Below are 24,147 nucleotides of genomic sequence, written 5' to 3'. Positions count from 1 at the left end.
CAGCCACCATCTGCCAGTACCACGTGTGGAAGAATAAATGTGGCCAGGAGAGCCTTGGGGCCCCTTCCTCACAGAGATTACAGCTCTTACAGCTCTGGGTTTGTTTATGTCTCTGCTTTCTAGGTCATTCCCACTGGAGTGAGGCTGTTGAGACAAAGACGTTGAGTCTCTGCATCCCCAGGGCCCAGCAAAGGTGGCCCCGCGCCTTGGCTTTTCACTTCTCCACATGCCATCCATTGGAGTTCTGACGACAGAGGACCTGCCTCCTGGCTGCTCACTGCTCCAGACCTTTTGTTTAGACCACCCTCTCTGGGGCAGCACCTGCACTGGTCCTCGGGTGGCAGTGGCCCAGCTCCAGATGCCCCCTGCCTTCCTATGGGACACCCAGCTGGAAAGGACACCACACCATGGCTCCAGCATGCCAACCGGCCCCCAACTCCTGGCCCTGCAGAAGGAGGGTGCCAGGCCAGGTCTGGGGTTGGTGGAGGCCAGCAGTTAGAGTAAAACTGTCCAGACACCCCTGGGCCAAAGCCCAGCAAGCCCTCCTGGGAAGAATTCACTTTCCCGGAAGGAGAGCGCCCTGGGCGACCTCCTGCTCCTAAGCAAGAGGCGTGGACCAAAGGTTAGGAGGTGTGCATTCGGTCCAGGCTACACTGCCAGGTTACTGTGTCACCCCGGGCAGGCTGTTGTCCCTCTCTGGTCTCTGTTTCCTCATCTGTCATGGGGGTCGACACCACCTGACAGGGACTGACTGGGCTCTGTGGAAATAAACCAGGCCTGGGGGTGAGGCCAGACTGGGAGGAACTCTGACAGCAGGGCTCCGAGCGGGTGTGTGTGACTTCTCTAGAGGAGCTTCAGCTGATGCCCAGGCCAGGGGTCACCTTAACCGTAGTCATGTTTACCTGGTCTAAACCATTTACAAGGACCATCTCACTGGAGCCTCACCAAAGCTCTGTGTGGTTGGCACTGTCCCCATTTTAGAAATGGGAAACAGGCACAGGTCATGAAGGAACCCTCTGGGTCAGACACCTGAGAGCCTGGACAACATGTGGATCCAGACAGGCTGGCCCCGGAGCCTGGACTCTAGGCCCTGCAATGCTGTTCTTCCCCTGGGATCCTGTGCCCCTTAGCCTGCCAACAGTGGAGAAGGCACAGATGGGGGCCAGTGCCAGGGCTATCCCACCAGGAGGAAGGCAGGTCATCGCCGGTAGCTGGGGGTCACAGGGACACAGGTAGGAACCCAGGTTCTGGTCTTGGCTCTGCCAAACTGACCTGGGGCCCTGTGGAGGTGCTACCTCTCCAGGCCTCCATGTCCTCACCTCTGGGAGGCGATGCATCTGGTGGTTCACTAAAGCACCTTGCCAGCATCAGGCTTGGATCCTCCTCCACATCAGTGCGCGAGAGGGTCTGCACCTCCACTAAAGCCCTCCTAGCCCCTACTGCTAACATTTCCTTTTTTTCTTTTTGAGGAAGATTAGCCCTGAGCTAACATCTGCTGCCAATCCTCCTCTTTTTGCTAAGGAAGGCTGGCCCTGAGCTAACATCCGTGCCCATCTTCCTCCACTTTATATGTGGGACGCCCACCACAGCATGGCTTGCCAAGTGGTGCCATGTCTGCACCCGGGATCCAAACTGGCGAACCCCGGGCCGCCAAAGCAGAACGTGTGAACTTAACCGCTGTGCCCCTGGGCCGGCCCCTAACATTTCTGAGTTCTATGCAACACACCTGGCTCTAGAAGAAACATGAACATATGCCAGAATGTCTGATGATAGAAATAAACCAAAATAGCCATTGTCTCTTTCCTTCCAAAGCAATGAACCATGAGCTGTTACAGAAGCTTTGAGGGGATGAAGGCTTGCAATTCTGTCTACAGGGCTCAGGGGACCTATGAGGGGATGGCAACAGGCCTGGGGTAGAGATGGCCAGAGAGGGGACCAGGGTAGGCTTATCTCTTAGGCACATGGCTGCGGGGGCAGAGAAACTGGTGGACATCCCACAGCAGCGGAGCCTTGGGATGGGGTGCTGAGCCCTGAGTCCTTCAGTAGAGTTGGCGGGGATGCCCAAGATGTGATGATGGAATTCACAGCTGCCCAAAGGTTGCCAGGGGTAGTGGCATACAGGTCCTATCAGAAGCATGCACAGGAAGCTATTTTAAGGAGGGTTACCCTGCGTGCACATGTGTGTGCACACACATCTCTGAATGCAGAACCTGCACTGGCTGCCTGATTCTTACTCCATCAAGGTCAAAATTCTCTACAACCCACTACTGCTTGTTCTGTGCAAAGCACCTGCTCCCTCTTCCAACCAGGCTTGCATCTGTGTCCACACACCTCTCAGGCTCTCTCCCGCCCACTCAGTGTCCTGGTCCTCCCATCATCAACCCAACATCTCCACTGTGACATTCCTGACATAGCCTTTTCAGGCAGGGCTCTGACTCCACATACACACTCTTCTAGCATTGCTTACAAGCAAAATGCTTCACGGAGAGGCATGCAGCACAGTGGTGATGACCGTGGGCCAAAGGAGGCCAACCAGGGCTCAAGGCTGACGAAGACAGCTTACATAGCTAACATCTCGAAGCCTCACTTCCTGCATCAGAAAAATGGGGGTCGAAACAGTGCCCTCCCAGGGTAGAGGCGAGGGCATTTAAAGCACTAGGCCAGGTACCTGGGACTGAGCGAGACAGCACCCTCTAGGGAATGTTATTTCTGAGAGGCCTTGGGATGCCCCGCAGAATGTGCAGTTGGGTAGGAGCTGAGGCCTGGCGACTGTAGACAGACTAGACCAGACCCAGCTCAGGGGTCAAGACCCTCCGGCGCTGCAGAGGTGCAAGGGACCCAGAGGTGAGATGGGGTGCAGGCTCAACCCCAGGCTCAGGGAGCAGCCAGGAGGGACTGGGCACCCAGCCTGAACGTACAGGCCCTTCCTGACGGGGACTAGTCCCTGGAAACCTGTCACAAGGTGGATGTGCACTGCAGGGACTGCAGCTCTGCTCAAGGGACCGAAATAAAGCCTTTACACGAGAGGAAGGGTGGGGCTCCAACTGCCTGCTGAGTAACCGACATTTAGAGGAAGGATGAATAAGGAGCTGGCACTCGGCGGGCTGCGTATTTTGGCCTGGGCAGTGGGGAATGGGGTGGGGGGGCAGGCCTGGAGGTGGCCTGAGCCCTGGGTGGCAGGCCTCCATCCCCCTGGCTCCCAGACGTGCCCATTTGGATGGTCACCACTGACCGTTAGGGCAAGCGTTCCTGCTGCCAGGACTCAGGAGGATTGGAAGGCATTAGGAACAGGGGGCCAGGAACTAGTGGTGGCTCACACTCACTGGCTTGGGCAGCCTACTCTGGGGAATACCTGAGTCCACAGACAGGCTGTCCAGGCCAGCGCTGGCCTGGGGAGGTAGGGGAGGCAGGCTCTCTGAAATGCAACCAGAAAGATCCAGAAAACCCTCACCAGGCCAGAGCTAATCAGAGAGGCTGATGGTGCAGGGGCCAGAGCCACCCATTGGTTCCTGCGACACTGAGAAATGACTCACAGACTTGCCCTCTGAGTCTGCACCCTCGGCCAGGCTAACAGACACCCAGAGCAGAGGCCTCTGAGCACCATAACACACACACAGCAGAAGTTGTATGCACACTGCCCCTTGGGGTCATCCCTGCACAGGGAGCATAGTGTGGGACGGGGATCTCTGTGGGGGCCCCCACAGGAACCCAGGGCTTCTACAGGGAGAGGGAGCTTTGGGGGTCTAGTCCTAAGACTGTTCTTCCCAGTCTCTGCCCATAACTTGCCAAAGCCTGAGATCCACATCCCAAGGGAATTTCCCCTCTAATTTTAGCCCCACGTCAGGGCCAGCAGGGACAGGCCTGGGCTGGGAGGTGAGCTTGTGGGTCAGCCTCAGTGAGACAGGATCCTGGGGAAAGGGACTGGCACACAGCCCCTTCTGACGGTTCTGATGGTTTTAGGGAGAGGAGTGGGAAAGCTGCCTCCAGGAGGACTCGGATTCACTCCTGGGGCCAGGGATGGGGTGGGCACCAATCCCCGAGGGCCCCAGTGGCAGTCAGCTCCCTGCGCCTGCTCCATTACCCACCCCCCTCCTACCCCGAATGTGCAGGCCCTTACCTTCCCCCGTCTTGGAGGTGTTGATGTCTGAGTCGTCCCGAGTACCATTTTGGGCCTCCAGGTAGGTGGCAGGGACCCAGCCCTGCTCCTCAGAAGTGCTCACAAACCACCAGCCTGTGGAGGGGACAAGAGAGAACAGGGCCATGAGAGCCCAGCAGGATGGCAGAGGCAGGCTGGGGCCCAGAGGAGGGAAGGAGCAGCGCAGAGGGCACAGCGCCAGACAGCCTGCCGCCTGGCAAATGCCTGGTCCACATCCAGCCTCGCTAAGGAAGACGAGACCAACACGCTCTCTGAGCAGAGGCCCGATGGGCTGCGGCCCACACTTCACAAATGTTTGACGAAAAAATTAAAAAATGAAATTGAAACAATATGTCCAATGTGTGAAAGTCACCTTGTAGGAAAGGCCAGGGGAGCTCTGGCCAGACAGAGACCCTTGCCAGTCTTTCAGTGGACCATTAGGACCGCTGGTTTGGCCTGGAGTTCGGCTGCTTTCTCTGCTTTCAAAGGCATCCGGGCATCAGTGCCTCACAGATGCCTTCCAGTGGTCGCTGTTCCCCTTTCCCATCCGGGTCAGTGGTAATTTTACATCGGTGCTACTTGCAGCTGCCCTTTAAGTGTGCTGACATTTTTAAGTGGGTACTGCACACTCAAGTGACACTTGAAAGTCACGGCCAAATAATACAGGCTCATTCATTTTCTTTTCTTTGTTCGTTGGTTCATTCATTCATCATTCAAACAAACACTGACCGAGCAAAGTACTCTGAGAGCCCGGGTCTTGGGACTCTGCTGAACTGCCTTCAGTTCCTTCTAGAACATACTCTTTACAGGATCCTGTCTTTGTCCCCATCCCTTCCTGATCCTTCTCTGCCTCCCAAAGCAATCTGGGACCGATTCTCTCTTCTGTCCATGACAGAGCTCATGAATTCCAAATCTGCACTGTTCCCTGTCAAGGGACCGTGGAGCTTCTGCCTGGGCATCACTGAGGCTCCAGCACTCTTCGCAGCAGCGAGTGGCTGCCTGAAGAAGGGGCGTGCTGGGGGGCCTCGCAGGTAATCCCAGCTGGGCTTAGCACCCGGAGGTGGAGGAGGCAGCCTGAGGGCTGCTATGATGACAACAGAGAGAGACAGAGGAAAACAGTCTCACCACTGCACAGACCTCAGAACCCAGGGTCATCTCCTAGGTCTTCAACTAGGTCCTCGCTGCCCTGTGTGACAGTCCTGGGATAGCAAATAGCCTGTGATTTAGTGCTTTTTTTTTTTAAAGATTGGTACCTGAGCTAACAACTGTTGCCAATCTTTTTTTTGCTTTTCTGCTTTTTCTCCCCAAACCCACCCCCCCAATACATAGTTGTATATTTTAGTTGTGGGTCCTTCTAGTTGTGGCATGTAGGACGCCGCCTCAGCGTGGCCTGATGAGTTGTGCCATGTCCGCGCCCAGGATGCAAACTGGCGAAACCCTGGGCCACCGCAGCAGAGCGCGCGAACTTAAGCACTCGGCCCCGGGGCCAGCCCCTGTGATTTAGTCTTGAATGTATCCTGTGCCCCATCCATTCTAGGGAGTTCTACAACTCTGTGCCTGCAGCTCTTCAAAGCCCATGAAACGCCACAACATCTATATGATACCTTCACAATGGATCCATGTCATTATAGGTCTGTCCATACCCAGAGAATGTACAGCACCAAGAGTAAACTCTAATGGAAACTATGAACTCTGGGTGATTAGGAAGTGTTGATGTAGGGTCATCAATAGTGTAACAAATGTACCACTCTGATGGGGGATGTTGATAACGGGGGAGGCTGTGTATATGTGGGGGCAGGGGGTATATGGGAAACCTCTGTACTTTCCACTCAATTTTGCTGTAAACCTAAAAGTGCTCTAAAATAAGAGTCTTAAAAAAAAAGAGGGCCAGCCCCATGGCCGAGTGGTTAAGTTCCCATGCTCCACTTTGGCGACCCAGGGTTTCATCAGTTCGGATCCTGGGCACGGACATGGCACCGCTCATCAGGCCATGCTGAGGCGGCGTCCCACACAGCACAACCAGAAGGACCTACCACCAGAATACACAACTATGTACTGGGGGTCTTTGGGCAGAAGATGAGGGGGAAAAAAAAAAAGAAGATTGGCAACAGATGTTAGCTCAGGTGCCAATCTTTAAAAAAAAGGAAAAGAAAAGAAAAAGTCCTGGATGAGAGGTCTGAACTCTCAAGGCCCAGGTCTACTTGGCTCGGAGGCCTGAGCTGAGTCACTGCCCTTCTGGAACCTGGGCTGGATGACTTCCTTCCCGCCCTCTGCCAGATTCAGGTAAATTCCCCTGTCTTTCCCGAGTGGGATGGGCGTGGGCCACCTTCATCACACTCGTAGCCTACATTCTGGGCCTACCAGGCATGGGGCCACTGAGTGGGCAGCGCCACCGTCCTCCCTGAGGCCCAGGCCACAACGATGTGGCTGCTCAAGACGCTGTGGCTGATAGAGGCCCCAAAGAAGCCAGAAGGCATGGTCTTGCAGGAGTCTCTGCCTGGGGTCTCTGTAGTCGTCTCTGTCTTCTCTCCTTCTCTCAGCCGCTGGGGGAGCACTCTCAGGGACCTCAACGGTCTCTGCCAAGAAGCACCAGCACCAGGTATTCTTCCCCAGAACCTAAGCGGAGGCCACGGGACAGGGATTCCCATCTCACAGGGCTTTCTGCCCTCTGGCTCCGCCTCCTTGACCACAGGAGTGCACATGTCTGGCCAGGCATCTTCTGACTGGTCTGTCATCTCCCAGGACACTGTCATGGTTCAGGGTTTTTTTCAGGAATTGAAATGGGTGCTTTCTGAATCCTAAATCCCACATAAAACAGGAATCGCAGGGATATGTGGGAAGAGATGGCCCAAGAGTTAAGTCAATAAAGGGGCAGCAAAGTCAAGAGATGGAGAAAGTCAGTCCTGATTAACATCATTTAGAGCTCCAGGTTCCAGATGTGCTAAAGTAAGACCACCCCATTGGACTTCCTAATAACAATGAGCCAAGGACCTTCCTGTGCTGTTTAACTTAGCCATAGCAGTTTCCATCACTAGAACTGCAGAGTCCTCACCAATGCCATCCCTACCCAGGAATCACCATGGTTCATGATTGAAGGTCCATCACCATGAGTCAAATTTGGAGACTAAAACTCCAGTCCACTGGGCATCTGTAACTACAGATCTCAGCAGGTGAGGATGGAGCCCTCCAAATCGCTCTGAGTAAGCAGTCCCTCCCCAAGATAACCTCCAAGAGCCCCAAACAGCAGTCCCCACAATTCCCAACTTGGCGTCACTTTTGGGGGGGTCTCAAGGCTGAGGCTGTCACATGACTCCCCAGGTCCAGGTCCCAATGGCAAAAGCACACAGGTGTTGCCTAATACGTCTCATCTAGACCCTCCCCCAAACTGATCACCCCAGTTCCACCCCTCAAAGCCAAGCCAAGTCCCAGTAGGGAAAGAAGTACCCTGAAGCCCTGGCCTCAAAGGGGAGCCTTTCTTCCCAGAATGTTTCCCCAGGATGGGCCTAGGCTGGGGCCAGGGATCTTACTGTCATCAGACAAAACAGGGATGTGCCTCGAACAGCAGAGCTTGGAAGCACGTGTCTTGTTGAGGGTTTGCCGAGATCCCTCCATGCCCATTCTCTCCCAGTCTCTTTCTACACCAACATGTACCCACTGCCAACTCCATTCTCTGAAACAACCGTCTTTCTCTCTGTCTCCACTGGGAGAATATTCCCTCCTTTTTCTGTGTTAGCCCATGGCTTCCCAGGAAAGCAGGGAACCTGGTGGTCTCCTGGATGGTTGGGGTCACTGTCTTCTAAGCCTTCTCTCTACTTCTGGAATTTGGGCTCCAAAGTCATCCTCAGCAGAGTTTGAAGGAGGCAAGCCCCTCCAATGGCTCCAGGGGAATTTTCTCTATTGGGCCCATCCAAGCCTGTCTTCTCATCTGGTGTAAAGTGAGTCCACCAGCCTGCTGATCTCTTGCTCTCCTCCTCTCCCCGCCTGGCTACCTTGGGGACCAGCCCTCTGCATGGACCTTTCTCCTCAGCTCCAAGGGCCCCATAAGCCCAGGATTCAGGTCTCTTCTCTGCTGGCAGGATCATCTCTTCTCCCCCTCACTTCACCCTTTGAGAACCCTTCCATGCATATTCTGCTTCCTCCCTTCCCCCAGGAGCCAGGGATGGATCTGGACTGATCTGCCCAGGGAAACTCCTAGGCACAGGGCAGTCCTGCCCTCCTCCTTCTCTGATGCATAGGCCTGGCACTCAGGGGTAGCCGGGCAGAGACTTGCTGAGGAGCCAAATATGTGGCTGAGGTGCCCACTGGGCAGGGTGGCATGATGCTCTGCACCTCACACTGCCTAGGTGCCCCGTGGATGTGCCAGGGCTTCCTCTGAGTCCTTTCCACCTCAAAATCTGCACTGCACCAGAAGCTTCTGCAGAACCTGGGCCACATTATCAACTGACCATGATCATCTCCTCACCTCAGGGCAGCAACTTAGGATCCTATTCTCCTGCTGCACCCCCAAGACTTGGGGTGAGACCCTCATTATCTTCATGGCTTGGTGGTCCCTGCCAACCTGGACTATTCCTGAACAGGAACACTGGCCTGGACTTCCACTCCAGCCCTGAAATGTGCAGAGTTGGGCTGTGAGGCTTCACGTCTTAGATCCCTCTTGGGTCAGGCCCTGCAGAGAAGAGCTTGCTGCTAGCTTGGCTGTGAGGCACCTCCACTAAGATGGACAGGCTCAAATATCGCCCAGGTGGGTGTGGGTGAACATGGGCAGAGGTGCCCACCCCAGCTCCATGCTGACCTCCCAGGAGCCCTGGCATGAGTCACACAGTTGGGCCTCCAGGGGAGGCTCCCTGGGCCTGTGCCCACCCACGGCTGCTGTCAGGCCTCTCCCAGATGCCAGCAGCTCAGATGTCAATTGCTACAACCAGGGCTCCTGCCCAAAGTCATTGCTGCTCCACGAAGGAGCAATTAGAGCCTGAACCCCTGGGTGGAGCCTCCCGGCCCAGAGGGCTCAGGTGTCAGCCGGCCCCAAGGGGCTCCCAGGCTGACGTCCAATGACCCGGCATCCTCTTTCCTGCAGAGTCTGAGAGTGTGTGGGGTGGATGTGGGGTAGGTGTGGACAAGGCTTATGTATTTCTGAGTACACGGGAGGTGGGTTACATCCATGTACACATCTGTGTGAGGGACATGCACGTGGAACAAAGGTGTATTGTTTGTCAAGCATTTATTATACACGATGATTATTATGGCCAGACACTGAGAAGAGGACTCTGCATCAGCCACTAACTTTACATACACTACTTTACTGAATCTTCAACAATCTAGTGAAAAAGTGCTACTTGTCGTCATCATCCCCACTTTACAGATGAGGAGACTGAGGCGGAGGCAGATGACAATTAGAAAGAGGCAGAGCGGGACTTCAGGCCCAGGCAGTCTGGCTCCAGGACCCAGACTGTTCACCACCACAGAAGTGGGTAAGGTACAGACCTGCTATATGCACAAGGATAGGGGTGACTCCTGAAAATGTGTGTCCCTGAATACTGGTACTTCATGTATGTACTCATGAGCGGGGATGTCTACGTCACTGAGCATGTGCTTTGCGTGTGTATACCATGAGTAGAGAGGCAGGCTGTGTGTACTTGAGTGTCCATGTGTTCGGGTGAGGGTCCTCTGGGGGTAGAGGGCAATAATTAGGGGTCTGGAGTCAGAATGACTCATATTCAGATTCTGGCTTCCTAGTTCCTTGCTGTGTGATCTTGGGCAAGTTACTAAACCTTTCTGAGCCTCAGTGCCACCTCTCTGATACTGGAGTAATGAATGGAGCCTACCACCCAAGGTTGAAGTGAATAAACGAGCTATTAAGTAACGTAGCTCAGGGCCTAGCACAGTGCAGGAGCTCAAAACCTTGAGCTATTAGCAGCGTGGTGGTGGCGGTGTGGATTTCTTCTAGACCGAGAGAGTCAGCACCCCTGGGTGGCTGGGGGTGTCTGTGCCCGAGGAGTGTATAAGGAGGTACTCACTACAGCCTGGTGACCCGACTTGGATGTGTGTGCGCACATGCCCAAGCATTTACTTTTTTCTGTAGAGTGTGGAGCTGCCTTCAGGGCTTCCAGAAGAACAGAAGGGGTTCTCCTCTGCAACATGGCTTGCTCCTTCCTCAGCTGACACAATACGTGACAGCAAAGCATGGTGGGAAATGGGGCTGGAGGGGAGATGTCCCTGGGGTTTTCCTCCTTGCCCAACACTTCTCAGAGCCATCTTCAGCCTGGCTCCTGTCCTTCGGCTCACATGGTTCCCCAGGACAGAGGTCCTGCAGCCTCCTCTCTCCTGTCCTACCTCCCAACTGATCCCCAAATCCTAATAGTGTCCAGAGCGTCAAGCTCACAATTCACAGCTGCTTATGCACTCTGAGAATTAGTCTTATTCAGACTATAAGTAGCATGTCTACTTCGTCTCCAGGGCAGAACTGAGCTTGCAGCAAGCAGCCCAGCAGATGAAGAAACTGAGGTACAGAGCCTAAGTGCTGGAGCCAAAGATCTGAGTCTGAATCCCATCTCTGCCACTTCTGTGCTGTGTGGTCTCAGGAAAGTGACTTAACCTTTCTGAGCCTCGGTTTCTTCACCTGTAAAATGTTAAGACTAGCATCTACCTTGCAGGCGAGTGTGAGGGCTGGATGAGATAAAGAACAGTGCAGGGGGCCTGGCACACAGCAGGTGCCCACTGAACAGAAGCTATGAGCTTTACTGAATGAAGGACTAAAGCCTTAGGACGTGGGAGGTTAGGTGGCCAGCACTCATGGACGCCAAGGGAGCAGCCCAGGTTACCTCTTGCATTTTTCATGTCCCCAGGAAGACAGGTCCAAACTCCAAGCTGGCCTCTGCTAGTCTTTCTCTTCTGTCCTCCCAGCCTCCATTCTTGGGGAATTCAGTGAGGTTTTAACAAAGGACTTAGCTTTGGACTGCCGAGTGCTTACACCTGTGCCCAGATGGGGGCGACTGTTCGCCGAATGGCTGCCAGACCTGGCCTCTTCCTGAGAAATCAGCCCGTTTCCAGGTGGAAGGGGAGTGGGCTCTTTTTTTGGGGGGTGGGGAGGGAGACACAGAGACCTTGTGCAGCAGGAGATGGTGGGGAACCCCCCAAGGGACCTGGGCCGGCTCTGAGACCCCTTAGCACACCCCTGCACCCCACCTCTACCAATGCCTGCAGCCCATTGCCCCCCCTGGAGTGCCTTTATGCTGAGATGCCCCCCCAGACAGGGAGCAGGAGAGGGGCCACCATGTCCGTTCCTTTGAAGGGGAAACTGCAAACTGCTGGAGAGGAATCCTGACAGAGGAGCCCATACACACTTCGACGTGCAGGAGAAACCTTCACTCTGGGGTCTCTAGGCCTGGTCTTTGAGGCTAAGTCCCCAGAATGGGGAAGTCGTCTTGGAGAATCCTAAATTGGCCAGCCCCCTGAAAGCTGCCTCACCCTGGCTCTCCTGTGAGGGCCACGTCTCCAGAGCACCAGAAGAAGAAGAAAGTTCAGCCAGGCTGCCTGACAGGCCAGGGCCCAGCCCTCCCCCAGGAGGCCAAGCCCAGGAAGAACAGCAATGTCACCTGTCATGCCAGCCAGCCCTGCTCCGTGGGCCCCAATAACGACCCACTTCACCCCCTTTGCCGAGGGGAGGAGAAAGCAACACCAGGGTGGCCTGGATAGCACCTCCAGCTCTGGGCAGGGAAGGGAGACCCCCAGATCCAAGAGGGAAAAGCTCAGGCCCAAGAGCGAGACCCTCTCTTTCCAGGCTGAGCATAATCTTCAGGGAAGCGGCCCGATGGGGCCCACCTGTTTGGCCAATTTCTAAGCCCTCTCAAACTGATTCTTAACTGGGGCTTCTCAACGCTGGCACTGGGGGGGATGGAAGTGGAGATAGAAATTGAGAGTGAGCCACAAACTGAGACAGAAACAGAGTGGGAAAGGGACAGAAAGAGAGGCAGACCAAGAGAGAGAGGCAGAGAGAGTGAGAGAGAGAGAGGCAGAGATGGAAACAGACAGAGAGGGGGATGGGAGGACCTGGGGGAGGGGCCGGGAACCTGTGCCTCTCTGGGAAGGGGCTGAGCCTGGCCAAGTGTGGCAGGAAGTAATGGACACTCCCAGGCCACTGCTGTCCCCAGGGTGACCAGGCCACAATGGCCTCCTTAATGAGAGGATAATGAGATCATTAGGCCCAGAGGAGGCCAGCTGCACACAATTAGGATGTTAATAAAGGTCACAACTCAGCCTAGGATAAAACAATTGGTGGGGGAGGGGGACCCTGCTCCTTCCTCTCCCTCTGAAACGTCCCCATCCTTCTATGTGTCATCCTCCATGAGGCCATCCCTGACTTTCCCCATCCTCTCGGCCCTGCTGGCCCCAGGATTCAGCTGAGAGGCTCCTCCTAGGCTTCTCTTCCAAGACAGAACTTGGTTTGGATCCTGGCTTCATCACATACTAGCTGTGTGACCTGAAGCAGGTCACTGGCCCTCTCTGAGCATCATACCAGGATGATGTGATCTGCCCAGAGGGTTGCCTGGCAACAGGGACATATGGTGAACTCAATAACCAACTATTTACTGAGCACCTGGTACATGCCAGGCCCTGTTCCAGGCGTGAGGACACTGCAGAGAACAACAGTCAGCCAGGACTCAGGCTCTCCTTCCCCATCTTCCCCTGCATGGCACACAGGATGGGCGCGATGCAGTGCAACCGAGCACTGGCGCGGGGAGCAGGAGACGGCGGGGCTTCCACCCACCAGCCCCAGGCGCGCACCCAGAGGACAGGGAGGTGGGGTGAGACTCCAAGTTTGGAGTTTAGAGAACCCAGTAGCCTTTAGGTGACTTCTGGGCCTCGCTTTTTCTTTCCCCTCCGGGTCCTTCACATGTCAGAGCACCACAGTACACCCAGGCCCACGTGAAGGCTTGTGGCTTCCAGAAGGGTGGTGAAGGAGCCAGGAAAAGTAGAAGACACAGTCTCAGGCCTCAAACACCTGCCTCCATTCATGACACATGCCTTGGCTCAGGCTTCGGCCCCTCTGGGAGGGTGATATGTCCACGCATCCCGTGTTCTTTCCTTGGGGCATCTGAAGGAGGCGATGAGGTGAGAATCTGTGAGCAGCAAATGGCGGAGGTGGGGATACTGAGAGGAGGACTGGGGCTGACAGGGGCCTGTCACTAGTGCCGCCTGCCTGGGCACACCACGCCTGGCAAAAGGCTGGGCCCTAAGGGACTGCTTCTGCCCTGGACCCAGCCTGACCCCTTTCCTATAACCTTGGGGCAGATCTGAGGTTTCTATTTGAGAGGGACCAGAGCCACTGAAAATGCGGGCTGCCATGGTCATGCTGTGCCTTTAAGAACAACGAAAGGCGGCCCACCCTCGGCCAGGCCTCCCCTGGTCAGAAGGCTCTGTCAGTGAGCCTCTTGCCAAGACACACTCCAGCTCACAGCACGTGGCCTCCATGGTCCAAAGCAAACAGGAGGAGGGGAGAGGCTCCCCCGGTCTCTCCCGTAGGCACCCCCATAGCCCCTGCCTTCCTGCCTGACCATTCTTCTGGTCCCACCTCTAGTACCCACCCTGTCTGTTGCCCATGACCTCCTCTTCCCCCAGATGGGGCTCTTAGGTCACCAGGGCCCCAGAACCCTCCCTGGGCGCCTGAGGCCTGGATTCCAAGACCATTAGCACAGGCTGCTACGTCACGGTTTGGAAGGCTCCGTGGAGTCTGTGGCAAGAAGACAGCAAGAACTGGGCTGCTGCCACCCCTCCCCCAACCTGGCTCCAGCCTGCCCACCTCACTGGATGGGCCCAGAAGCCCAGTGCTGGGCCTGGGCAGGCTGGGGCCATGAGTGAGGCACCCAGGGGAAGGCCTGGCTGATAAGCATTCTCAGGCAGAGAAGGAGCACATGATAATTCGCCAGGAGAATAGCGGTTTTAAGCAAGGGCTCCAGGGCCCAGTTACCTGGGTTTAAGTCGCAGCTCTGCTACTTACTAGCTGCATGAATTTGGGCATTTGCTTCAGTTTCCTGATGTGTAAATTGGACCTACAGTCATGCCTACATCTCACAGTGTCATAAGGGTTGAGATCAGTTAATCCACGAAAAGCATTCAGAACAGAGTCTGGTTCCTAGCAAGTTGCACCAGACGGCTATTACTAAAGTTTAAGTGCAAACCCCAGGGAATTTTAAAGAAGGAACCAAGACCTCAGTGCCCCTCAGTGAGTGGTGCCCGGGCTGGGCAGGGAGGCAGGTGGGTCTCAGGTGTCTGGAGTCTCAGGGACAGAGAGACTCTTGATGTCACTGTCATTTGGCCTTGATCTTGGAAGGTCTCTACTGAAAACTCTGGGTCTGGTTCTGTGCCTGGCATGGGTGGGGTTCGGGGCAGGGTGAGGTGGAGAATCCAAGATGGCACAAGGCCCCTCCAGGAACTGCAGAGCAGAGGGCCCTGTGTCACAGACAGCCCTGTGCCACAGACATGCACTTGTTGCTACAACGTTTGCTGAAGGAACTGCTGACATCCAGAGATGACACTGAGCAGTCAGGGAAGAATTAAGGGAGACTCGAACTGAACCTCAGACCAGATCTGGAGGGAGGTGAATCTGGTGGGAGGAAAAGGACAGGCAGAGTGGTGGGAGTACCTGTGGCCCACCCAGTAATGCTCACAGTGCCTCACGGTGGGGATTCTTCCAGATGAAAGCAAGAGAGGCACTCCCCTTCAACATCCCTGTCCTCCACCTACCCTATTATAAAGCAGGGCACGGAGGGGTGAGCCTGTGGCCAGATTCCTGAACAGAAGGCGGCTCAGGAGGGATAGAAGATGCAAAAGGGGATTTTCTAACACAATTGTAAATGGTGCAAATGGCAGGGTGAGATGTGCCTATACAGAGGGAGGCCCTGGAAGACGGATGGAGGGGTGGTCCTCATGAAAGAAGAACAGAGACAAGGGAAATGTGCCTGGCTAAGAATCAGGTCAGGAAGGTTAAGGTCTCACAAGTTGATCCCCCAAAATATGCTCAGGGTTTCCCCTGATGTTCCAGGCCAAAGAAAGAGGTTAAGTCGAAAGACGCTGAGAGAGGTTGCGGCACCGTGATGCCAACGCAAGGGGGAAGGGGTCTGCTGGACTCCCATCCGCGGCTCAGCATTTTCTCTCAGGAAGGAGGGTGCTCAGACAGGAAAGTGCTGAGCGGGAGGGTGGCAAGCAAATGGACTGAAGGCGGAGATGGAGGCAGCACTGACAGGCCACCCTCCAAGAGCTCTCATCAGCTGGCCGTGAGAGGAGGTCTGGAGAGCACTTGACAGAGAGCTGCCAGGCCACCACGAGCAATCCTGGAAGACATGGAGATGTTCCAAGGCCAGAGGACAGAACAGGCAAAGGTCCCAACTTCCCAAGAAGAAGAAGGTAAATTCCAGAGCAGAGACGGGCAACCTCAATGCTGTCCTGATCAAGTGAAATGTGCGTTTCTGAGGGATGGTCAGATAGCCTGGAAAATGGTGCTGAGCAGAAAGGCACAACAGGAAGGAAGGGGGCCAGGCCACACTGGATTCTGATAAGGAGGAGTGGACCACTGGCCTGGCGGATCTGGGACGTGTCAGAGCCGAGTCGAGACGTCAGGCCTTGGGGCTCCCATGATGCCCTGGGGGCTGCAGGGCTGCACTGACAGATTGGCAGCTGACAGCTGACCACATCCAAAGAGGGAGTAACGATTTACTAGTCACAACTTGCGGGGGGGTGGGGTGGGGTTTCTATTGGGAACCTGTCCTGTTGGATGTTTTAATCAGTCTCAGGATGAGGACAGAGGCACTGTGCTGGTGGCACCATCTCCTCTAGCGAAAGTTGTGCCAGGACTAGGAGTCAATAAAAAAAGGTCTGAACAGATGGTAATGACAGGTCAAACCTGATAAGATGAAGAGTAGTAAATGGAGAGATGGAAGGATATGGCTTACTATAGTGATCTTATGACTTATTGTCCTAACTTTTTGGAGTAAATGGGGGGTGCTATTCACAATTGTGCCAAAACACTAGGTGCCAACTGGGAGTGTCTAGGCAATTGGGATGTATGGGTCACCCTCCCTGGCAGTGAGGATGAGAAAGGTCCTGGAGTTTGGGGGACTATAAGTTCCGTAAGTTGTCTCCCCCAAGTCAGAAACCTTAGGCTGTGTTAGGAAACGCCTGGACCAAGGTGCCTGGATAAGAAGGGGCAGTGCCAGGATTGGCGCCCAGGTCTGACTCCCAGGACAGCATCCACTCAGTTCTCCTTAAAAACGTCTCCAGCTGTCCGTTCCTTTGCAGAAGGAGACCAACAGTCTGCTCTTGCTATTAGATCCCCAACTTTCCATCTGACTGAGGAGCCGGGAAACCAGTCCCCTCTTCTGCTTCTCCTCCATTCCATCAGTGTCTCCAAAGCAGATCTGATTCTCTGGAGAGTCACAGGACTGGCTTCCCCTCTCTTGCCCTCCCCTCCAAGAGGAGGGGGCTGACCTGTGGTTTCCAGCCCCTTCTCCAGGTTGCCTCTCCCTCACCCGCTCTGAGCCCACAGGGCAGGGCGAGGGAGGGGCACCCAGGCTAAGTGAGTTTCTGGCACAAGATAATGCCCAAGGGCTTTGCCAGGAGAGAGTGACTTTGGATCAGCATTTCTCAAACCTCAGATATTTCCACACATGCATGACTTTTGCATCTCCGTGAACTACGGATACTGTGGTTCATATAGTAAATATATATCTAAAGCCATCCACCATTTTTTTTTTTTAACTTCAAGATAACAATTTGTTTAGGGAAACTTCAGATTGCCACCATGAATAAACAGCTGGGACCACTGGCCCCAACCATGAAATTACAGAGAACAAAGGCATGTAGCGAATTGGAGCTGCACTAAGACTGAGGAGGTGGTGCCCGCAGGCCGCTCCCTCTTTGTTACAAAGGAGATTTATTAGAGAGGGGTCAAAGCCAGCGAGGCACCAAGGGGAGACACATCAGAAGGCTTGGGAGGGAACTGAAACACGACAAACTTTTCTCCCTGTGTGCTGCACACGTATTTGATACTGCCTCCCTGTATCATCTAAGAGTATCCAATGTTCCATGGTGTTGCGTGGACATTTTTTAGGAAACCACCTTTGCATTAGAATGATACTTGGTCACTCAAAATGGCTTAAGAAAGAGGCTGAAGAGTCCTCATCACTGAGTTGAGAATAGTAAATAGCTTGTACTACCCAGGGTTGTGGTGAGAAATCAAAGGGAAAAGAAGAGAAAGAACCTAGAAATGTGTCTGGTGCCTTCAATGTGTATTTCCGGTCCGGAGAAAAGAGCTGAGGGAACCCTCTGTAGCTGTTACAGCCATTTGAAATATAAGAGGTTATCCTTATTCTTTAAACCAGCCTCCTCCAGTACCTAAGAAGTATACATGTCTGAGTTTATTTTTCCCTTTTCCTCTCTTTGCTAAAAATGGAGGTTTCTTGGCCCCAGAACTGAGTTGGTTTCAGCTAAAAGCCTTAGGCTGACAACTGTCCCCTCCCTTCCAGCTGAGTTCAGCCCCTCTTCAATTGGGGCAAAAATAAAACGGGGGCAATTTCCACTTTAAAGACGATGTTCATAAACAAAACGAACCCACTCCACAATTTGTCTAGGGCATTCTTCCCTGCGAACCCTCCTTATTTAATTTCTGCGGAATTTTAAATAGAGGCCTTGCAAAATCCTGCACCGCCTGACGTCAACGGCTCTCTGACAACTCGGATTCGTCCACGCGGTGTGGGGAGCAGCCACCGCGAATGCCGATGCTCTTCCAGGCTCCCTTCCCGGTTGGAATTTGGGAGCCACTGGTGTCACCCTAGGAAACTGTGACAGAAGCACCGCACCCAAGAGTGTCCCGCTTGGAGTCCTGTAACTGCGTTTCCCAAACCTCAGGCATTATAGACATGCAATTAAGCTATCCGAGTAGCACCTGTACTAGTGTTTTCTTTAAAAAAACTTAAATATTATTTCAAAAAGACATTTTCCTATGCTACACTAAGTGGAAAGCCAGTAACCCTTGGCATAAATGGAAGATACTGGAAAAATACATACAACAGAACAATAATGCCATGGACTTATAGCAAGATATTAAGGCAAGTTCTAGCAAGACACTCAGGCTGGGGCCAGACTTTCTCTTGGTCAAAGAAACAACGTCAGCAAGTGTTAACAACACAGGAGCCCCACGTGGAGACTTTCCCCTTGCCTCGGTGTGGCGTGAAAGAGAACTGAAAGGAAACAGCCTTCTCATGATGGGATTCCACGCCATTTAATGCTGTGTCCACCACACATCTGTATGACCCACTCTCTGGGAAACCCTGATCTTGCAGAAGGAGCCGTGGGTTAAGAATACGCAGCCCGGGGGCCGGACCATGGCTGAGTGGTTAAGTTCGCCTCTTCCACTTCAGCGGCCCAGGGTTTCACCAGTTTGGATCCTGGGCACGGACATGGCACTACCCACCAAGCCATAATGAGGCAGTGTCCCACACAGTAGAACCAGAAGGACCTACACCTAGAATATACAGCTATGTACTGGAGAGCTTTGGGGAGAAGAAGAAGAAAAAAAGAAGATTAGCGACAGATGTTAGCTCCGGTGCTAATCTTTAAAAAATAAAAAAATAAAAGAATATACAGCCCCTTAGTTTGAATCCAAGCTTGGTCACTAGTGAGCCTTGAGGTCTTGGGCAAACCACTTACCCTTCTGAAAGTCAGTTTCTTCTTCTGAAAAATGGAAACAAAGCCACCTGCCCTCCTTACCCCTATAGTTACTCTGAGATAATAGATGGGAAAAATCCCTTGAAAAGTATCCGGGTTGTAGATAGATGGGGGCAGAGGGGTTGTTATTCTGAGCAACTTCAGGAACCTGATGGACTCCTAACCCGCCTGGATACAACATACTGCTCAGACTGGATGGTGGCCCATCCCTGTCTATCAGAGAAAATAAAAGAAAATCAGTGTGCCACTCGACAATTTTCTTTCACAGTTAACCTTCCCAGTAGCCACATGGGTTTCAAAACTATCTTCATTTGACAGATATGGAAACTGAGGAGCAAAATGGCCACATACTGGCTGCTCAGTGGCAGAGTGGGATCGGAACACAAGCCTTTCATGGGACCTGGGGGAAATGCCCTCTATCTTGCTTTTGTGTGCACACCCAGCATGGCTCAGAAGCCCCAAATGTGTGGTCTTTCTGATCCATCACTGTGTTCAGGCTTCATCTTTCAAAGCTGCCACCTTTGTGACGTTCCCGTCACTCCCCGCCAGCTGGGATTCTGTCTCCTGCCCGTGTGCTCCTCCAGCACCCTGATCTTAGGTTGGGACTGGCCATCTCCCTCAGCAAGACCAAGAGCTCTATGAGGACAAACGCCACGTCTTACTCATCGTGGCATCCTGTCGAGCCCCTGCCTGGGTCCGTGTTTCAGACAAAGAAGGGGCTCAGGGAGCAGCTGCCACACCACAGTACCTCCTGCTCCCCTTGGCCTCAGTATCTCTCCAGTCCAGCTCCTGGGGTCAGTGCGCGGTCAGCCCTGGGCATCTTCTCTCCAGCTCTCACCCCTCGGGCCGCTCCAGCTGCACCAGAATCCAGCGCAGCTGTTCAGCCCCTGGGCAGCATTCCCTCGTCAAGTGCCCCGTGTTCAGGAGGTACCTCCGACTCAGAGCTCCCCTACAGGGATTTACCCACAGGGACCTGAGGCTGTGAGATTTTTTGCTGCTTGTTGCATAACTCGCCCAAGATCACCCAGCAAGCTATTACTCCCACCCATGAGCTCTTTCTTGCAATCTGCTCATATACCTGATTGGGCCATTTTCATTTGGGCCTCTCCCCTCACAGGAATGGAAAAGCAAAGCTCAGGGAGGTCCCACAGGCCAAGCACCAGGGACAAGCCCACACGCTGGGTGAGGCTCCTGGAGGAATGCGGAGGGACACCACTAACGGCCCCTCCCCAGGCCCATTCAAAGCAGTCCCACTGGCCAGCCACAGGCCTCTGCTGGGACTCTTGGAGCCATGGCTTTTCACACAGAAACAAGAACAGAGCTCACCTCCTTGGTGGGGGCAGCTTGGAGTCCTGGAGCAGGCAGCGCAAGAGAGCTGCTGCCCCCAACCCCCAGAGGGTGGGTGGGGAGAGAGCTACACCCAAAATAGCTTCCCCGACCATGGTGCCCTACTCAGGGCCCAGGGAACTGCAGAAAATTAACTAGGAGGCTGCAGAGTGTGCAGGGAAGAAGATGGCAAATTACCTGTACTCTCTGGGCCTCAGGGTTCTCATCTGTAAAATGGGAGTCACGCTACCTGTGCTTTATGGGGCTGTGGTGGGGGTTAGAGGAAAGAAGGTATTTGGCTCACATCTGATATACAGGAGGTGTTTCAATAATCCCTTTCTGGCCTTTCCCATGGGTTTCTGATATTAATAGTCTACAGAAAGCAGCAAAAGGGTTTAACTTGAGCCTGAAATATCCTGGTCCTGGCATAACCATCCTGGAGCCCCAGCTGGGTTTGTGGCGATTTAGGAATAGGTTCTTTCCCTGAGCTGTTCCTGCTCATTTCCCTTCCTGCCTCTCCTGCTTCTGGGCACCATCTTGTTTTCCTAGTTCCTAAGATCTAGTCCAGTACAGATCCTACCCCAATCCCAAGAGAAAAGGCTACACTTGAACCAGATAATCCCTAGTCCAGCTGCCCTAGAGACCGCCCAGGTCCAGGTGTCTCATTTGACACTTGTCACAGTTACAGTGATTGGTCAGGCAGTGTGACTGACACCCATGAGCACCAATCACTGATGGAACTCTCCTCATCTCTAACCTATCTCTGGTGCCTCCTGCCCCAACACCCAAAGACAATCACCATCCTGCCTCACAACACACCAGCAACCACAGTCTCCTCGGCCAGGTCAGAAGTGGGTAGCTGTCCACTTCCCCATTAGACTGTCAGCTCCATGACACGGAGATCAAGTCTTCCTTGTTCAGCTCTGTGCCTCGGTGCCTGGCACACAGCAGGAGATAAAGGTTGGGGAATGAATGAATGCCTGATCTCCAGCTCCTGACTACATGCTCGCTTGCTTGCTTTGTTTGGTTTTCTCCACTCTGAATGAGTAGCCAGCCTCTGATCAACACCCTACCACGGTCAGCAGGAAGATCCTGGTACCTAACGGCAGACAGATGGGGTAGGAAGCCGGGAAAGTCACTGACCCCACCTGCCCTCCATATTCCCATCTCCCAGCCTCCATGGGGTCATCCCACCTCCTCAGGGCCCTTGGAGAAGAGACTCCATTCCAGAAGTGGTTCTAAGGTAGGGAGAACTGGATGGAGTAAGATAACAGAAGTCAGGGAGTCAAGGTGGGGCCAGGAAGCTTTCCCCCTTTAAATATGATAGACCCAAGAGACTGCAGCTGAGTCCCAGCCCTCAGCCAAGGCAGACTGTAACTTCACGCCCCAGGAAGGGACCAATATCATCATAGGCTCCAGCCCCCCAGCTCTGGCCTGTCCTTTAGACTAGAACGTGGACGTCTCCACCTCCCAGTCCCTCTGTGCTGGTCTCTGGATCAGAGTTCCTGCCCAACCTGGCTCTGACTCCATCCAGGCCCCCAACCCTGAAACCACTTCTAGAACGGAGTTTCTCATCCAAAGGCCCTGAGGTGGGATGGCCCCATGGAGGCTGAGAGATGGAGGGCAGGCTTGTCCCCTGAGGTCCAGAATCCTTCTCCTAGCTGCCACGTCAGCGCCGACAAGATGCTCTGGCTCCATCAGAAGTGGAGACCCTTTAAGTCCAAGGCGGCAAGTTTGTGTTTGGCTGTGCAGTGAGGCCTGGGACACAGGGCTGGGCTTGAAGCAGAAGAAGGGGGTTAAACGCTCATATGGGAGGCACTGAGGCAGGGTTCTGGATGCTCATTCTCCCTGTGCAAAGCCCCGACGATAAGTCAACTTCCTTCGTCGCCTCCAAGAGACAGCTGGTTAAAATCCCACTCTGTTGGTGTTTGCCAACCTGGTTCTGCTCCCATTACCAATGCCAGGGGGAAGCACGCCCCTCACCATGTCAACACTCCGGGGAGTGGTATTATTTATACCCAAGCATGAAGGAGTTGATCTGATACTTGCCTAGGAGGTGCTGACTGAGGCAGGGGGAGGGGGATGAGAAGCAGGCCCCCCAGAGTTGTTTTGAGGCTAGGAGGAGTGAGAGCCTCATTATTTTGTCATCTTCACTGGGCTCGCAGGGCCTGCTCCAACGTGCTGAGCTATTTTCATTTTTTCTCCACCTGACTGCTCACCCCCCTCTGCCCCATGCTAGGTACGTGGTAAACCTGCAGAAAATGCCAGCCTAAATGCGCAGAAGGGTCAGGACCCTTGGTTGGTGGGCAAGATGAAGGTGAGGATGCCCCAGGGAAACAAGAAAGACTCTGGGAATATTGGCTTTTCCAGTTCATCCTAAGGAGGAATGGGGGTAGCAAACGGGCCAGACACACCCCTGCCCCAATAGCAGCAGCGGTTGGGGGAGCCCAGGCATGAGACCCCTTGCTGGCTTGAATTTTGGCCTCTCCCTACGTCCCAAAGCTACTGCTTTCACAGATCTTGTTTAACTTGAGAAGGATGGGGGAGGAGGGGCAAGGAAAACTGCATTCTTCCCCATCAAAGCCAAGAGTCTAAAGTAATACTTCTGGTTGTAACTGATCCCAGCCTGTTTGTGATTACTGCCCCTTGCTTGCTTTCTGGCAGGATGGCCCTGGAACCCCACAGCACAGCTGAAGGGGAGAGACACCCTCGCTCACTTTGATAATCTTGTCCTCGTCTGACATGACCAAAAACGTCTGTCAGCCTCTCTGCTTTCAGCAGTTCTCCAGGGCAACACTTCAAAACATTACTTTATTTAAAAAAAGGGGGGAAAAGCCACCCCCAACCCCTACCATGAAATTCCACACTACTAATCATATTCCTTCTGTTACCAGCACCATTCTGGAAAACAAGGCAGCACGAGCAGTCCCATTGGCTGATGCAAATTGAAGGAGAGAGGGAAGCTCAGGATTGGACCATCTTCCTCTTTTGCCTACCCCCTCCCTTGTATTAGGGGACACACACACACACACACACACCCTTTTGCTGCCATAGCACAGAAGTGGCTTAGCAAAGCTCAAGACTATTTCTCAGCTGTTCTTTCTCCGGAAATTTAATCTGCAAAGCATTTGGCCTCACAAAGCCCATTCCAAAGGTGTCCAGGAGCCCAGGAGCCCTGTGATCATCATTACAAACCCCGGGATGTTTGCAGCCAGTGACCCATTTGGCTGCTTGGGGGAGAGTTGGCTGAAGGCTTGCCAACATGGTCAAATTCCCCTTGCCTGCTCCCACTAAGCTGAAATTGGCTTTTTCTTGGCCCTCCAGGGGTTAGAGGGGATCTTAGGAGCTCTGGAACTATGGAGATGAAAGGGCTGCTTCTTGCCCAGCTTGGTAAAGCACAGCGGTGGGGAATGGGGTGGTTTGGTATCTAGAAAGCAACTGTGGCCACTGTCTTCAATCCTAATCACAGGTGAGGAAAGTTGATGCTCAGAGAGGTAAAGTGATCTGCCTGAGGTCACCTGGTTAGTAAGTGGCTGAGCTTGGAACCTAGACTGACCGAAATCCTCTTATGCAAAGCCTGCCATTCCTTCCATGAGGGCACATTGCCACCCTGCCCACTGAGATGACACCCTGAGCACCACGCCAAGTGGCAGTTCCCTCACTCAACGCCTCGAGCAAGAAGTGGGTGGCTGGAACTGGCAGAAACCCTCCCCCCACAACCCCCCGGGGCACAGAGAGGTCACTTGGGCAGGCCAGGCCTGGGAGAAGCCTGTAGCCAATGCTGCAGGCAGTGGTGTAGGGCCCGAGTCCCAGGCCTTGCTGTGGGTGCATCCTGGTTGCAGCAACTCAAAATCCTGCTGCAATCAGGAGATGGTGAGCATGCTGAGTCGAGAGAAGGCTGGGGCCTGGTGAGGGTGCCGGTCAGAAGTACAGAAAACAAACAAGAAAAGACAGAGTGTCCAGAAACA

The 24,147-nt window shown here is 53.8% G+C and overlaps 1 protein-coding gene across 9 annotated transcripts in view; it reads right to left on the bottom strand.

The window, feature by feature from the left end:
• Positions 1 to 24,147, bottom strand: part of SH3PXD2A (SH3 and PX domains 2A) — a 245,920-nt gene that overhangs the window by 27,955 nt on the left and 193,818 nt on the right. For all 9 annotated transcript variants that reach the window (XR_011421163.1, XM_005602262.4, XM_001497905.5 and 6 more), the window contains one exon: positions 4,118 to 4,231. Coding sequence is in view for 8 of the 9 variants with exons in the window: in XM_005602262.4 (XP_005602319.1) it covers positions 4,118 to 4,231 (114 nt within the window). In the remaining variant the exon portion in view is untranslated. The remainder of the gene's footprint in view (positions 1 to 4,117; positions 4,232 to 24,147) is intronic.

The sequence above is a fragment of the Equus caballus genome, chromosome 1, assembly GCF_041296265.1.
Source record: "Equus caballus isolate H_3958 breed thoroughbred chromosome 1, TB-T2T, whole genome shotgun sequence".
Taxonomy (NCBI): domain Eukaryota; kingdom Metazoa; phylum Chordata; class Mammalia; order Perissodactyla; family Equidae; genus Equus; species Equus caballus.
Note: the sequence above shows the minus strand (reverse complement) of the source record. Positions and strands in the feature narration are given on the sequence as shown.